Source organism: Sciurus vulgaris, assembly GCF_902686455.1.
Source record: "Sciurus vulgaris genome assembly, chromosome: 14".
NCBI lineage: Eukaryota > Metazoa > Chordata > Mammalia > Rodentia > Sciuridae > Sciurus > Sciurus vulgaris.
The window spans coordinates 56,910,124-56,928,708 of NC_136475.1; the positions used below are offsets into that span (position 1 = coordinate 56,910,124).

The 18,585-nt window shown below is 34.4% G+C and overlaps 1 protein-coding gene across 34 annotated transcripts in view; it reads left to right on the forward strand.

Moving 5' to 3' along the window:
• NRXN1 (neurexin 1) overlaps positions 1-18,585 on the forward strand; it is a 1,087,847-nt gene that overhangs the window by 919,140 nt on the left and 150,122 nt on the right. For 23 of the 34 annotated variants that reach the window (XM_079110028.1, XM_079110060.1, XM_079110063.1 and 20 more), the window contains 2 exons: positions 14,443-14,532; positions 15,895-16,214. In XM_079110028.1, coding sequence (XP_078966154.1) covers positions 14,443-14,532; positions 15,895-16,214 — 410 coding nt within the window. The remainder of the gene's footprint in view (positions 1-14,442; positions 14,533-15,894; positions 16,215-18,585) is intronic. The other 11 variants (XM_079110037.1, XM_079110040.1, XM_079110043.1 and 8 more) reach the window with 1 other exon arrangement.

Below are 18,585 nucleotides of genomic sequence, written 5' to 3' on the forward strand. Positions count from 1 at the left end.
CTTATTTGATTATGAACAGACGTAGGGGTTTGTTTCATGTAGTGCAGTTTTGTTTGTTTTGCACTCAGACTTCATACATAAATTAGAAAACTAGCACTAAGAAAAAAATTTTAATGGTACTACACTCAAGAATCCACAAAGTATATCAATGGTAATAAAACATACCTCATTTCAGTTTAAGAAAGTCATTTAAAGATATGAAGGGTTAGGTAGTTCTTTTTACAAAAGTTGTTCTATATATATATATATATATAATGGAACTACACACACACACGCACTCACACACACACAACACAATTATTCTGAAGTCAATTTCATTATAATTCATAAGCAATGCAAAAATTCAAATGGGTATAGTTTAGTGGCAACTACTAAAATTTCAGTGTAGACCATTATGATTTGCAGCAAAATAGAAAGGAACAAAATGCACTTTTAAACTAAAATTAATAATTTAAACAGGTATGTTATTGGCATTAACATGTACTTTATTAAAATGCAAATCCAAGAGTACTCATTTCGAGATTATTTTAGCCATTAGCAACAAAATACTATGATATCTTAACATTAAAGATCTGTGAATAAGCTCACGACATATAATCTTGAAATATCTTCACATGATCTTTGTATTAGTTTTTGCTAGGGCTTTCATAACAAACTATCAGTGTGGTGGCCGAAACAACAGAAATTTATTTTCTCATTGTAGGCCACAAGTCCAAAATCCAGGTGCCCCAAGGTTCATTTTCTTTCAAGACCTGTTTTCTTGCATTAAAGGTAGTTACCTTCTCACTGTGTTCTCATATAGCTTTTCTTCTGTGCATGCACATCCCTGGTGTCTCTTTCTATTCTTATAAAAATAGCATGATTGGATCAGGGCCCACCTTAATGTTTCATTTTAATTTAATCATCTCCTTTATAGGACCCATCTCCAAATACAGTCACATATGAAATATTGGCTTCACCATATGAGTTTTTGGGGGGATTATAATTCAGCTCATAACAGTCTCCATGTACTTGATATGTTCTTATGTGAAGGACATCAACAAAGGGTTCATTTTCACTGAAATTGGATTTCGAAGACTTTAGGAACAATTTTACAGGAAACATGTTAGGATGTTAGGTCCAAGATATTCTGCCCCCATTAGTTTATTGCTATCCTTGGATTTGACATAACCTCACCCAGATGGGCTGGGTTATGAGAAAGAGAATGTGAGTGGATCAATTCCAATTGTCCTTACTGTGGGAAATCAGCTCAAACTTGTTAGGATGTGTTTGCAGTTTTGCTTTTTTACATTCTGTTCTTTGTTTAGGGTTCCACTAGAAGTCACAGACAGCATAAGTTTAAGAGGAAATACTGAGGGCAGTAGAGAAATTCACAGTTTTTCACAGTTTTGCCCTGCCATGAACTATTTCTCCTCTATACCTACTGTATTCTTCAGGATACCTGAGTCTTAATTGTGATGTTCACCCGGGCTGCAGGGCTGTGAGTTACAATGGGCCACCTGTAGATTTTTCACATCTGCCCTTGCCAGACTTGATAGGATAGGAACTCCCATGAGGAGGTCTCCTGAATCAGAAATAGACCCCAAATACATTTCCCATGATCGCAGGTGTTTAAGAAATTCAAGAAAAGGTTTACTTTGATAAATGAGGACAAAGGAAATACACGAAGAGTAGCCATTGATATGAAGTCTTTAGATTCCCTCTTGAATTTTTCACTCTTATCTATTTAGTACCAAAATTTTTTAAATGAAAAGGAGACAAACCCTTTCTTTATTCCAGTATCATAAAATCCCTCCCCATCCTCTTAACTACTTTTTATAAAACTGAAATTTCCTACATTCTAACCTCTGCCTGCCTTTCTCCTCTGGAAACGGCTGACAGAGCCATGACATGCTTCAGTGGGTGGGTAGAAAGAATCCAGAGAAATGTCTGGGTGGTGAGAGGTGTGTGTATCTGTATAGCGGAAAGAAGAAAGAAGACAAGCTTACAACATCAAACAGATCAGAAAAATGTAATGGCTTAATTATAAAGGTCTCACGGATGACGACTGAAAGTCTTCATAAAATTGTCAAAGCACTATAAGATAGTTTTTTTAAAAAAAGGGGTGGGGGGAAGAACATGCCAAGTCAAAGATTTCACTGCCTTTTAAAGATTTTTGCCAAGTTAGACACATTTATGATGTTTCGTTTTTAATGGCTCCAAAATTAATTCCCTCACAAAAACCCACAAACACCACATCTTAATAGGATTGCCTAATGCTTATCTTTATGACCACACTGTTCAAAGCCTGAAACCACAGGTGATTAGCCTTGCGGATGACTTTAGAAGCCATCCAGTACATTTTCCAGATGCTGGGACTGCCTTGCTGAGGTCCCCTGGTATCTACTTCTGTTCAGTTTCTGTGGCCCTTTTTCACCATAGTGTTATGGAGGGAGAGTTGAAGGCATTCTATTGGAAGAGTTGAAGGAAGCTTTGGAAGCATTAATATATAGATTAAAATGCCAATTTCACACTGAAGACTAAAGTATTCTTATCCCAGGAGCAGCTTTTGCTACCATGCTGTTCACCAGAACATATGGTGGTTCCCTGAATTCCATTTTCTCTGAGGCAGTTGTCCTTGACTTTTTCTTTTTTATGATCTCTACCAGTTAGTGACCTCCTTTCAATGGTTCCCATTAGCTCTTTTCAGAACTCAGAAGTTTATAAACCTCTGACAAGGAGGTTGACACTGCTTATAGGGAAATGTAATGATTTTGAGGAAGCACCTCTGGGGTTGGGGACATCATGTATAATAAGGCTAGTCCCTGGCCCTTATTCATCCTAGAAAAAAATATATAGATTTATTTTCCATCCTTCTTTATTCTTACGTAAGTTCCCTTCCTATGATCAGGTGGGAGAAAATTATTTTCTGTAAAATATACATTCTTTGATATGTTACATAAGGCAAGTTATCCCTGATAATGACAGTGGTGCAACCACAATAACATAGCTAATATGTTCTGAGTGTATACTATGTGCCAGGCACCACGCTAGGAGCTTTACAAATATCATGTCAATGTTGTTACAAATATAGATGAGAAAACTGAAGTTCAAAGTCATTGTGTTCTAGAGCCATTGTGACCCAGCCAGTTAGTAGTGAAGTCAGGATTTGAGCCCAAGAATTAGAACTTAGAATCTTGTTCCTCAAAGGTTTGCTTTCCACTGTGAATTGGACCACATGTGTACTTCCAAAAAATATTTGCTGACAGAGAAAACATATCTTTAGTGGGGAAAAGCTATTTTAGGAATTTAAATTCAAATCCATAGTGTTCAATTTGTTTATAAAAGAAAAATAATGTTATTTTATTTAAAAGGTTTTACATTTTATAAAATTGAACGGAGCTTGCAATGATCCAAACAACTGTATCTCAGCTAATCTTTTGCACTTAACAAAACACTTAATCTTAAGTAGTTTGTGCACAGTTGACAAATCCCATATTTCTGATTAAAAGAAAAAAAATCTTCCTGCATTCCAATTACAAGTGAAAGAAAGATTGAAAGCCATTGAAAATGAGATTAGAATGCTATACTTATCAGACTCGTCTTTCTTCACTGGAAAATAATGAACTTCCTCAGTACCATTTATGTGCCATATCAGACTATATGAAGTAATCATGTCCTTTCTTTTCCAAAGTCCAGTCTATTAAAAATAGATTAAGAGTTAAGGTTCGTGTGAATGGTAGAAATTCCAGCTGTACCAAATAAATTTATGATTTTCAGAAATCAAGAACTGGGAAAAGATGTCTTAGAGAATAGGTATCTAGGTTCTTATTAGGATGGATAAGCTTGAATGTGATGACATTAAAATTTAGACTATGCTCAAGATTCTCATATCTGGGAAAATGACAAATGCCATTTGTAAGGTAATGTGGGGCTGCTCTTCCATTTCATTTTTAAAATTCTCACTATTGGTGATGTCTATCAGTGGCCCTGTCTGTTTTTGTAACTGTTAAACCATTCTTTTGTTAAATGCTACACAGCTAGCACAATAGAACTCTTTAGTATGCAAGATGACAGAGTATGACCTTTATCAGAATGGGTTTTGTAGTTGGTTATCTGTTTGTTCCTGTTGCTTTTCATTTCTTGCCCCTGGTCTTTGATATGATACTCCCGTCTCTGCATGGGGAAATCAAGAGCATGTAAAAGCCAGGGAAGATAGTATGAATTACTGTTCATTCCACGTAGGCAGTGAGATCCCCTTTATTTTTAATTAATCTGATGAAATAATATCAAAACTACAGTTTTTGAATATAAGTAACTAATAGGAACAAGTACTCCTATAAATCTTTATATAAAGGAGCACTAGATATCTTAATGTAGATCCACATTAAAGAGGGAAGTGAAGGGAGAAATTTCTCAATCCAGTTAGACATGCACTAAGCTTATTATAATTTCTTCCCCAAAGCGTCATTGAACTCTGCAGTAGACAGCCTGTGGCCTGCCATGCCCCACATCACAGCAGTTGCACATGAAGATATTGTTTAACTGGATACAAAGGCCTGCTGTTTCACAGAAGGGGCTGGGATGTCATCCGAAGCATTACTCAGAGAGCAATGCCCTGCTTGAGCAGTGTGCGCTCTTCGCAACTGTATAAGTTTAAAGAGCTGACTGACAGCACCCTTGGGTTGCAGCATTGCATTAAGAGACTACATTTAATTTTCAGAAAATGATTATGTATGTTTTTAAGGAAGCAGTGGGAACAAAGTTGAAATATGTATAAATACAGTATTCATAATATAATATTAAAATCTGAAAAAAAAATCAACCATAATTCCTCCATTCTAACAGAGATATTTTCATTTGTACATATTGTCTTCAAATTCTTGCCCATTTGTGTTGTATTTGACATAGTAGCTTCAACATTGTATACACTACTTTTTCACGTCTCATGGCATAACTATAATAGTCATTATTCATATTTTAATTATTTTTAAGACTATTTTACTGGAGAGTATTTAAGAAATAGATTTAAGAAATAGCTTTATGAAGCTAAAGAGAATTCTCAACTAACCTTTTGGAGATTAATATCCACAGTACAACTCATTTTTATCTGGTTATTTAGATTGTTTGTGAGTGGATAAAACCCCTGTGTTCAGGCACAACTTTTTTGTTCTAATCCATTTGCTCTCTGAATTTCTGTGGCAATTAGAATTTACATGGTCGTTACTTCTGTCCTTTTGACAAGTTATCTATTGTTTTGAACTTTGACTCACATCTGTTTTTGTTTAACTTTCTTCATTTTGCCCTTAACTCCCCAGAGTGTACATCCTTCCACAGTAGCATCCACGCAACGCATTGATGTGTGCCTGACATAACTTGCAGAGTACATAGTCAATGCTTGTGTATTGATCTCATTGATCCAAATTGCTTTCCTAACATCTAGCTCAACTAAACTGAAGAAACAGTGGTTTAATTATTGGAACAATAGAAGAAGGAAGGTGGTCTTTTGGGAATATGAGATATGTCTAGGGGTAGTAAATGCAAATGCACACCTCAGGTTATTAAGTGGCATGAGACCCCAGGGTTCCTGGAGATGGGCAAAGGGAAAAACAAAGAGATGAGGAGGAGGAAGAAAGGAGGACATGAGATGTCCAAGCAAAATTTATTTTAACGTGTTGCAAAATTTTCTACCTTTTTTCACAAGCCAAAAGTGTAGTGGTCTTTTGACTCACGACTGGGAAACTCCCTCCTTTTCCAACTTGTCTCTTGAGAGGGTCAGCTTAATAATAATAATTAAAAAAGAACTTTGTAGATTCTTATGCTTGGAACCTGTCTTATATGTTAGGGGTAAAAATAAGAAATGCCCAAAACACATTATGTCTCAACCAACTCTGCATTGCAAGGTTTCATTATAAAAGGAAGACAATAAAATTCTGCTTCTTGTTGGGTTTTCAACTATAAAAGGTCTCTGATCACTTTACTTACCTCTGCTTTACCCTCTGAATCTTTGAAATGGAAATGATTAAAAACTAGCCTTCTGATAAAATCGCCAAGGGTTTGGGGAAGGTCACTGATTTCATGTGTCACCGAGGATACTCTCAGCCCACACTCTATAAGGCAGGACCTTAATAGAAGAGATCATGGCATCTTCCATCATAGAGCAGAGTGCAGGGAAAACTAAGGAGATTTTGGACTTTTATGATCCAGACTGTTACAATATGTTGCTGCAATAACCATCCATCAAACAGCTTTGGATTCAGATCTATCTAGGTTCAAATGGTTCTTACAACTATGTATGCCACAGCTGATTTCCAGGAAGAATAGAACTTAGTTGTAAGCTGACTGCCTGGCCTAGTCCTATGGTCAGAAAAGAAGCACCTTTAGCTTCTGGTAATGTGTGTTCGTCAGCCAATGTGAACTTGAAAGTCCAGAAGACAATCCAAATCACTCACTGCTATCTACCAGCCTAAATTGGGTATATTCCAGAAGTTCCCTATCCTCACATTATAAAGTCTAGAGGATCTATAACTTCTACCACCAAGTCCCAATTTGTATCCCTTTGGCCTTAAAGGAAAGCTGTTTTCCTCAGAGGCCATTGATATATGTATTGATGGAGTTTGGAAGCAGGTGCTCATTGGAGAGTCTACATGTCAATTTGCTTTAAAGAAATCACTACTGAAATGAGTCTAGACAGACATAGTCTTGGCAATGATATATGTATCTGAAGATTCATTGAGTTTAAGACTCTCTCTCTCATATGCAGTTCATTGGAGAATTTAAGTACTTTCAGAAATTTTTCCCTGACCAAATCAACCATCAGCTCTGTTTGCAATTAGGGAAGAAAAATAGACCACAAATGATATTAGTTTTTTGGCTGATGTATATGTACCTTAGTAGAGTCCACATAAAACTATATATCATTGACTTGTATTTAAGCACAAAAGGTTTTATTTAAGAGACTTGGATGCCCTATTGTTTACTGTAATGGCAAAATCATAACTGATATAAGAGGAGAAGGATTATGAGTCCTACTCAATGGATGCTAGCAACCTTACTACTTTATGAAGCTTTTCTTTTTTGTGGTGCTGGTGATGAACCCCAAAGCCTTATTCATGCTAGCCAGCACTCTAGCACTGAGTTATACCCCAAGATCTGCTTTATGAATTTTGGATCAAATATAATTGTATTACCATGCAATAAATACTCCAAATGGATTTAGCTTTCACTTAAGAATTTATTATCAAGCAGATATAATGTCCCCAGTACTGTGTAATGTACAAGGTATATAGCAGTGAACAGAATAGACATGGTTTCTGTCCCCAAGGAACCCACCAATGGTCTAGAATCAATTTATTTTATCATGATTATAGACATTCTTCCTAAGTGTTATAGGAATGCCTAATAGAAGGATCTAGGATAATTTAGTGAATGGGGAGAGGATACAGGAATATTCCTTGAGAAACATGTACAGCTGATGTTTAAGTGAAAAATAGGTTAGCTGGACTGGGGGGCGTGTATGAGAGAGGGGGGGGGAGAGAGAAAGAGAGGGGGAGTGATAGGACAGGAGAGGAGAAGGCAGAACTGAATACACAGGAATACAGGAAATTTGAAAGGCAACTAGAATGGCATGTTCAAAGTGAATTGGCTTAGCTAAAGGAATAAGATACAGAATGACTAGAATTTAATGAGAAGTTCTTAAAATGAAACTAAAGAATTAAGTAAAAGCCAAATAGATGTGTATACTTGTTATTTACACATCTTAATGATGTAGAAAATAAAGTAATACACAGAATAAATGTTTTCATTGATGTAGTTTTGTTTTTCAAAAGTTTATTTCTTTAAGTGTCAATGATGTTTAAAATCTACTTTTGCAGAACTTGCCAGCTAAGTTAGGCATTACTCTATTTGGTCTATATAAAAACCACACATAGAACATTTCGATACAAATTATTTGATAATGTTCTTTTAACATTAGAATGAATTTACAAAACTATGTTAAACTTTTACATTGCCTTATGGACCTGGGCATATAGAAATATCATGTTACTCTGGGTAGAGGGTGAAGACTTATCCTGTTTCAAAAATATATACTGTTCTTATTCACAATCAAAACATCTAAAAACAGACTTCTAATCTTCTCTTGAAGTATACACAGCTTTTAGAACTCTTTTGTTTCCTTTTTGAATGTTTAAAAACTCAGGAAATAAAAAGACTCCAAAAGAAGCAAGTATCTTTTCACTGTTTTTTTCTTTACTTTCATATTTTTTCTGGATAAATGTTTGACGCATAGCATTGCCTTGATTTTTTCCAATGATATTACTGTGTCATATCAAAAAGTGACATTTTTATTTCCAACAGAAAGTGCACAGCAAGGGTAAAGACAAAGATGGGTGGAGAAAACTATATGTCAGTGATATTCCTATAATTTATCTCTACTGACCAATAGGTGTAAAATTACGATTAAAATTTTGCTTCCCTTTGTTCTGAGTCCACAATGAAATTTCATCCTAAGTTGAGGATATGAGTTTTATTGGTCCTTGTTGTTTATCTTGATCCTTTGAAATTACTTTTGTTTCCTTCGAATTGACTGATTCCCATAAAACTAATATAATAAAATGTGACCAAGTATTTTTGGTGAGATGGTGTCTAAGAGAGTTTGAGGTGCTTTGACAAGACCATAAAGTGCGTTTCTTATAAACAACAGAAATTTATTTCCTCACAGTTAGGAAAACCAGAAAGTCCTAGATCAAGACACCAATAGCTTTCCTGTTTGGTGAGGGCATGCCTTTTGGATCATAGATGACTATTTTCTCACTGTGTTCTCACACAGTGGAAGGGACAAGGGAGATTTCTGCAGCCTCTTTTTAAAGGCAATTAATACCATTCACAAGGACTTCATTCTATGACCTAAGCATCTCCAAATATTATCATACTGGGAATTAGTTTCCAACATATGAAGTTCGAAGGGGATACACATATTAGGTCTTTTTATAGGAGGGGAAAAGAAATTATCTAGGATTTGATTTAATCAAAATAGTATCATAATCCAAATATGACTGATCAGGTTTTCCTTTCATTTTTCACCCCTATAACCTTGTTTGAAGTATCTATTATATTTAGTACCTTATGCCTGAAAGGCTGCTCCAATTGAAGTTTGTTCCTGTCAATTGATTGGGGTGATGTTTCTAGGAGTAGAAGGAAGCAGCTTTCCTCCTGTCAAAAATATATAATCTTTCGAAATCCAAAATAAAATAAAACCAATCTTTACATGCAGTTTCATTGCTTGAAATTTGCTATTGGTGATGTTTTCAGTGAAGGTACTATAGTGGCACCCTCTTCTCCACCAAGGCATCTTAATTAAGCTTATCCAGAGACCCTCACCGTAATTGATCTTGTTAACAGAATATCAGCAAAGATTTCTGCACAAGAGTTCAATGTGGTTAGAACTTCCTGTTTCCTGTTGCTCTGTGTTGCAAAAGCTAAGTTTAACTTCAGACTTGATGATGTTGCTCCTGCTTTTGTGGTAAAACATGTAAAACCTCTGACTATTCTAAAAAATGAGACAAAAAGCACTTTCTGAGAACTCAAAGAAAAAAAATTAATTTTATGTAGACTTCTGCAAAAATGTAAACCGCCAAGCCTCCCATCCATCACTGGGTATAAAGTCCAAAGAATTTCTAGACTCATTGTTCAGAGGAGGAAATTTCAGGCACAAGCCACACTCTGGAGTGGCCTGGCTATAGCCAATAAACCTGCTTCCTGCTAATTCCTTGGGTGTCCAACCTCCTCTTGTCCTATATCAGTACCAAGAGGAAAAAAGGAAAAGAAACTGAAAAGAAACTGCCATCCTGATTTTATCGAGGGAAAGGAAATATGAGAATAAATTTCTCTTTGAACTATTCAAGGAGGTCTGTTTTCATAAATATAATGTATGTGCTTAACTAATTGCCATTGTTGGGTTTTTTTTGGTAGTCTTTTTAGTTATATATAACATTATGATACCTTTTGACATAATCACAAAAGCACAAAATATAATTTGCTCTAATTTGAGTTTTATAATTTAAAAAAATTCTTGGACCTTCTTAATAATCCAAAACGAATAGATCATTTAGAAGCGGGTCACTATTGCTTTATGCTTTCTTCTCATTTAGAATAATTGAAGATGAAAAGGTCTTCTCCCAAGGATTCACCTTGGGTTTCATTAGAATTCTCAGGCACATTCTATTTGTTCTTAATCTCACCTGTCAGTTCAAACCTTGACTATCCAAAGGAGTTTTATGAAATAGTCTTATATCCTAGTACATTTGGTATTAAATCCCAAACCTTTCAATAAATAAATAAATGATTAATAGAAATTGTATTTGCCTTTGACCTTTTTCAATGAAATGGGTTGTATTATGTCCTTTATATTGCATGTAGGGTCTAGATGTATATGAAACTATAGACTGGATTAAATATAATTATCAGAAGCATACAAAATGCTGGATGGTATTTTATAAGTAAATATCACCATAATTTTTAAATAAATGAAATCCATTTTGAGAAATTACATAAAGAAATATGCTTTGATTACTACCTCCAGCATGCAACTTTCTAAAGAAAATCATGTTATGAAGGTAAAATATAGAACTTGTCCTATAGAACCACACAACTTGAACTATCTTTTAGTGGTGACTTTGGAATCATTTTTTTTTTTTTTTTTTTTCTCTCTTTGCAGTGCTAGGGATTGAACCCAGGGCCATGTGCTTGTAAGGCAAGCACTTTACCAATCTCCCTAGCCCTGGGAATCACTTTTTAAAGAATGTTGTCAGCCAAGTGTGGTGGCCTGTGCCTATTGTATTCCCAGCTGCTCAGGAGTCTGATGCAGGAAGATCACTTGAGCCTGAGAGTCCAAGACCAACTCATTTCACATAATAAGAATCTGCCTCAGAAGTAAAAACTAACACAAAACAAATAGAAACATTGTCACTCTATTCTGTTTAGTTGGGTCTCCGTTTGATTAACAGTGTATTTGTGAATAATTTAGCCATAAAAATAATTTTTTTATTCTAGCAGAAGAGCAAAGAATTTAGGGAATAAAGTGGATATATATATGGAATCGAAGTAAAACATCTGATTTTTCATCCATTTACCCCTTCAATTTCCAAATCGAATTGTCCCATTAAAAATGATGCTCTTTGAAGTAGCAGGTATCTGACATTCATGGATTACGGAGTGTATGAGCCCCTTTGTTGGCTACCTTTCTTATATATTATCACATATTTTAACATCTGTCTCTTCTGCCTGGTCTGTTTTCTAAATCTCTTTGTCATTGTCATTGTTGTTAGGTGACCTCTGCTATTCATTGGAAACACAGGGTTTATGCTTTTACTTAGTTGAGTCTCATCAGTGATCTTCAAAAATACTATTAACTTAAATAACACCATATCAATTACATTAATTCTTCTGTTAGTGCCAAAGAAACGAGGGCAAATTGTATGAATGTGTGTGTGTGTGTGTGTGTGTGTGTGTGTATTCATGTGTTTTAGCTGTCCATTAAGTTATTCAAAAAGGATGTGAAGCTTTCGTTTTTCTCCACCTGTCTCATTTAGGATTTCTCCCCGCCCCAATGTTTTCCTACACATAATATCCAATGATTACTTATTTTCTGACATTGGAAAGTTACAAAACAAATAATGAACTGATTAGATGTTTAATTCAATGGAAATACACTAAATAAATAAAATCATATTTGAAATTTGTGGTCTTTCCTTTGGAAAGTACAAAGGAAAGTTTATGTGGTCCATTCTCTGGTTGCTAGTATTTGATTTTCTTTTCTTTTGAATGTCGTCAGACTGTGGGGGTGCCTTCTTGGTGCCATAGAAACTGTCAGAACTGAGAACAAGATTCCCTTCACTACTTCATTCTATAGATATATCATAGGGATTTGTGTGCAAGCTCTGGAGATACAGTGTATATGACACACAATATTTGGTCTCACAGAGCCTTGGACTTAAAAACTATCTATGAAATAAGCAATTATGAGGTCTATGCTCATTTCAAAAGGAAATGTCTCAGGAGATATGAAAGTTTGTTGTCAGCTGTCCTAACTTGAAGACAAAGGGGAATACTTCCTGAATAAGTAATGTTTCCACCAAAAAGATTCTGTTAATGAGTGAGGGATGGCAAGGAAAAAAAATAGTTGGGGGTAGGAACTCTCCCTAGAGAGTATCTCAGATAAAAGATACAAGTGAGAAGACCCAGAGAGCAGAAGGAAGAACTTCAGAAAAATTTAGGAAATCCTCATAGGGTTAAAAGTAAGAGAGGAAGATAGTGATGGTCATGGGACGGGGCAGTAGAGGCAGGAGGGGTCCACATTGTGGATGTGCTCATGTACCTTATTAGAAGTCTGGATTTTATCCTGAAGGCAGTAGGGAGGGTTATGCTAGTGGCATGATTGAAGAGTGGGTGATGTGTGGATAATGAGTGGGACAGAGCGCAGAGACACAGGGAGGCCTGTTAACGGCTATAATAGTGATTGGACAGCAGGGATTTTCTAACTAGTTTTGGAAGGTTTCTGAAGTAATGTGGGTCGTTCCTGATGACAGGAACAGCTTAGCATGAAAAACAGCATGAGGACCCACATTGATCATGAAGTTGTCGGGAAAGTTGCACCAGTTTCAATTGATATGAATATTGAGTGACAAGTCCATGGAGCAAAAGATATGTGCTTTTGAAAAATACTTAATGTTTGCTTTTCAAATTATGCATGTAAAACATGTTTACTATACAAATCACTATAAGACAAAAAACACATAATTCAATACTCACACTGCCCTAGCGTAACCAACACTAAATTTTAGCATATTTTAAAAACACACATTCAAGTAAACACACAAAAGAGGGTAACAACTGTGCATAGTTTCCAAGTGAAGATATATTTAGAATTTTATACTATTAGTATCCTTTTTAAAAAAATTATTGGTTTACCACAAATATATTTCCATACTGCAAAATACTATTTTGCAACTTTTAATGACTGCTCGCTGCAAAAAATATGTCTGTGCTTTCCTGATATTTATGATTGATTCAGCCATGATGCTTCTATTTTAAATTAAATATTAATGTGTGAAATATTTTCAGTTATATAGACATTCCATTGAGAAACTGATAGAGTCTAAAAAATAGTTTCTATTCCTCCAAAAATTTTTGGCCAATATTGGGGTAGGTCTGCTGTGGTAAGTATAGTATATTAAAAGATTAATGAAGAAAAATGAAGACACCTGGAAATTGTTCTAAATGTGAGAAAAGAAGTATATCTGTTATCTTTCCAAAAATGCTTCCATATTATTATATAGGTAGTACTATTTATTTAAGGCTTCTCTCCCCCTTATATCTCATCTGAGTGATTGCCAAAATATCTCAGCTCAAAATTCTGTTGGTTAAATTTCACAGAACAGAAAATCTCTTCTTGCAATGTCCACAACTGAGCACTGGGATGAAAGGTCACTTCTTCCTAAGTGCTTTATAGATCAAGAAAACACTCATCTATTTGCAAGCATTATTCAAGGTCAATTTAAACAGCGTTTCTAGCAGACAATTTTTTATTCAAAGAAGTAAGACTCTCCTTTAGCTTAGATCTATGAATAGGAGCTATTGTTTACTGCCTGTATTTGTACCTTAAGTTCTTATGCCTTTTTTAGAATAACTTAATAAAAAGCAGATATTTGAGTATATAAAAGCATACATATAATTTTTTTCAAATGTTATATGCTTCAACATGTTAAACTTTAAATGAAACTGAAGGACACTCAAACAAAGTCACTTTTGTCAAAGCCTTTTCCTAAAACATATTTGGATGATGCAAGATGTAATCTCTTGTGATGTCCAAGTGATTGATAAACCAATTTATGTGAAATACACAAGAACTGTTTGGACTTTGTGGTTTTCTTAAATGAGATGAATAAGAAAATCGGTTTTCTGAATAGAAACTAAAGTATGCTAGGCCTATTTTAGATGCTTCAGTGTGCCAAAGATGGTATTAAGTTTGGTGTTCATAAATTACTAATCTGGAATAAGAGGTTGAATGTATTTTGAAAACTTAAACCTGTTTCACCTGAACATGTTTAACTAGTTAATAAGAACAATCAAAAAGAAAAAACCCTGAGGTCAATGGTCATTTTTTGTAAAGCTATTATATGCTGTTTAAATTGGTTGTTCGGGTCTGTCTATAACATAAGTTTAATAACCTAGCTCAAATGCAGATTTCTAATTTTCAATTAACATAGGAATAATTTTGTTTGCTAAAATAAAATAAATGAATGAATGACAAGTCTGAAACATGAAATGTTCTAGGTAGAACTTTTTAAAATTCCAAATTTCAAAAAATCATGTGGCAACTGTATAGCTCAAGCTTTAAGTATTAACTTTTAACCTTTGACCTTACAGATTTTAACCAATGAAATGTCTCTTTAAACTTTAAAGGAAACAATGATAACGAGCGCCTGGCGATTGCTAGACAGCGAATTCCATATCGACTTGGTCGAGTAGTTGATGAATGGCTACTCGACAAAGGTAAAAAACATTGATTAAAACTTCAAATAAAAAAATAATTTGAACATAACCAAGTAGTACTTCATTGTAACACTAATAAACATAAAAATAAATTTTCCGTAAAACTAAATTAAAAACAAATTTAAAACAGTAAAATGTAGATAGTAATATTTGCATACCTTGTATAATAATTTCTATACATTTTTAGACGTACCAGCTGTTTAATAATCTTACCCAGTTAACTTAAGGTTAAAGGGACTGTTAAATATAATCCACTAACTCAATCTATGAAGGTACTCACAGCAAGCATTAACCCAAAATGATAAATCATTCATAGATTATATTGTTCCAGCCTCTAAATTATTAACTAAAACATATGTAGTTCTGATATCTTTATTATGGTCCTGAAAAAACAAAAAAAGCAAAACTCTTTGTTTAAACTCTAGGAATCTTAAATAGTGGGCAATATGGATTGCCAGTCAAAATGAAGTCCCTTTAACATTTGCAACCTTCTAAGAGCATTTGGGAACAAGCCCTAATTAAAACTGAACTTAAAGTTGTGTGCATGCTTTTTATGAGCAGAGAGCAATCTGCTAAAACTGGATCCTCAATTTGATGATAATGGTACTGTTGCTAAGGATTGCTGTTTGATGGAAATGTGCCATCATTTCTCCATCGGTTTGTGTATCATTCCTGAAGCCGCTTTTCACATCTGAAGCTATTTTTTTTAATTTTGTTTTATTTTGATAGACTTGCTGAAAGCCAATCAGAAAAGTATTTTTGGAATTTTTTTTGTGTCTGACATGCTAAGTGTAAACCCTACATTTCTTTTCAGTGTGATTGCCGGAAATATAGAATAATTCAAATAACAATGGACTATTGCCTTCAAAAATAAACATTTCTAAAGAATAGCATTCAGATACATGTGGACATTATGTGAATTATGAAATTTTTACCATAAAATTTAAAACTAGACTTCAGCTTCTATAGATTAGTTTCTGTCCGAGGTAATTTTAGGATGACAAATACTTGAAATGTTAGCTATGTCACACTTTTTAAATTTAACAATTTAGACTTAAGAGACCAACAATATAAGATCTGAGGGCAAAGGGATCCACTAAAAATTGATTTGTAATACATATCTTTGATTGGTCTTTTAGCAAAAGCACTGCATTTACAATAACTTGAGAATTTACAAGTATTTGCCAATAATTATGCATTTCATGGACACCTCATTTATAAGCAATGAATTATGAGTCAAATGCCTCTCTTATAGTTTATTGCTCTCATTATCCACCCCATGAAAGATCTGTTTTATCATCCTTTGTAGAATGTAGAGTTCACAATCAACATTTTTGCATGTATGTAATATTATTTTTACAGGGCGTCAGCTCACAATCTTCAATAGCCAAGCAACCATAATAATTGGCGGGAAAGAGCAGGGCCAGCCCTTCCAGGGTCAGCTCTCTGGGCTTTACTACAATGGCTTGAAAGTTCTGAATATGGCAGCCGAAAACGATGCCAACATCGCCATAGTGGGAAATGTGAGACTGGTTGGTGAAGTGCCTTCCTCTATGACCACTGAGTCGACAGCCACTGCCATGCAGTCAGAGATGTCCACATCAATTATGGAGACCACCACGACCCTGGCGACTAGCACAGCTAGAAGAGGAAAGCCGCCTACGAAAGAACCCATTAGCCAGGTGAGCATGTGGATTTCATTCCTTCATTTGGGGCCTGTGATTATGATTAGGAAAGTGGGCTTTTCTGCATGTGTGTCTTTTCTAAAACAGGTTTGTGTTTTTTCCTGATGTCAGGCACCATGCTTCCTTTGAGGTTGCTTAACATTCAGTTTGAATTTGAACCATGTTGTCGATTAGAGGTTTGTGGACATTTATAAAAGGCTTGTGTTGCTTTGCTAGCTGCTGGCTAAGAGTCTTGATAGAATACACTTGGTCTAGCCCAGGCTGAGAGGATTGTCTGCTTATTGAACATTTTTCACTTAAAATTTAATGAACACATAAATTAATGAATATTTAAAAGGCCTCATTTGTTTAAGCTGAACATTTTATCAATTATTTTTTAAAAAGCAAAACTAATCTGAGGAGAGGTATGCCTGCAATACTTATATTGTATTTTGAAGTCTTAAAATTGTGAGTTGATAGACAAGTGGCTTTCATGGTGATTGATAGTCTATTTGTTTACTGTTTATGAGAAAAACACGTTATTTAAGAACAAAGACATAAATAAATGTACTACTTAAAAACCATCTTAAGCTCTTTTGTATATTTTACTAATTGTGCTCATCTAGAATTTACTTTAATAGCTTAATATTCAAAATTTATAAAATTTTGAAAATAGACCATTTAAATGTGGCATTGGTACAACCTGGTATCTTAATAATTCAATCAAGATATACTTGTTGATTTCCCACTATGTACTAAGCACTGGTGTAGTTATTAGTATTACATCAATGAAGAACACAGAACATTTAAGAATGCTGATAGACACTGTAGAAATGCCATTAAGTGCCATTAGGTCCCATTGACATTTATAGCCTCTGTCTATATTCAGCTGCTAATGCTTTCAGAACTGTGCATTTTGCTTGGTCCCAAATTCATTTTTTCATGTTTGCAGGTTAGTAAATGTCTTCCCTAGGTGCAATAAAAAGCTTTTCCAAATACATGATCCTTAATTTTCTAGAAAACTGCCTTCTAAAGATGCAATAATAACAGCAATTAATTTTAAAATTGCTTTTACTTCAAATGTTTGAAACAGACTGAGTACCAGATTTGGAAAGAAACACATAGAAAGCAAATTTTGGGTTGTATCAGCACTCTACTTACTAATTAATATATGTTTCCTAGAAAAATAAGAAAATAGAATTCTAATTTTTACTTTAAATACAAAGAGGAGTTAGGAACAGATAGAGGAAGAGAAAATGTCCTAGGAAAAGAAAAGTTATCCAAAATTTTAAATCATGTACATTTGTAAATGTGGTGCAGTGCAGTCTTGCATATTTTGCATTGGTCTGCACCTGTTTTCTTTTCCTGTTTGCCTTTGACCACATGGTGAAATGGGCTGTCTCACAGGATGTTCACCAGGACATATTTATTGATCACTCCCGGCATATGTGGGACAACTCTTCTAAGCAGGGGGGATATAGTGTAACAACAAACACAATCTCCAGCCCTCATGAAATATCCATTTTAGTTGGAATGTTTGCTTTGAGTGTCCTCCTTTTGTTGACTTCTGTATCTTGTTTGTATTGACAGGACTGGTGATAATGTCATGAACTTAGCCACTTGACAGATTTGTGACTTTTAGACAGATTTATGCTTGCCGGGTACATCCATTTGGTATTCTCTCATAATACTTCATTAATGATTTGTCATTGTCATTTATTTGTAGTTCAGTTAATGCTAAGCAAGTTTTTTAAGTGAATCTGATATAGGAAAAATGAAACACAAAGGAATCGATAGCCCATTTCCTTTCTATAAAATAATTCATAAGAGAACAAGTGCATTCAGAGTTGGAAATGTTTCTGTGAATATAATTAGAAATAGGTATTGTTCTTAGTAGTTGTATTACATTTTTAATGAAATGATGACTGCTAAAACTCCTAGGTAATCTAAATGTATCCCAGATAAGGAAAGAATTATTAACATTGCTCTGATATATTTTTATCAATTAGTATCTGCTACATACTGAGAAATATTGTTTTTAAAAAACAATAGCCATTTCATTGAAAAGATACTTAGAAATTCAGAAATAAAAGCTGTGCATTTTATAATATTAATTGATGCATAAGAAAAACAGTTGACTGCTTATTAATTTGTTAATTGCCAATGCAAAGATTCTCTTTTATTATGAGCTGTTACATGTTTAAAGACAGCAGTGGTTTATAAAAGTAAATGATTTAATCAATTAATAATTACTTGGTTCATTTGGGAAAGTATTGACTTAAATAAAAAATATGAGCTTCATTGAAAATAGAGACTTTAAAGCTTTACATCTTTTAATAGACCAATAAGAGCAATTAAATAATTTGGATTAATATGTTACAAATATCCA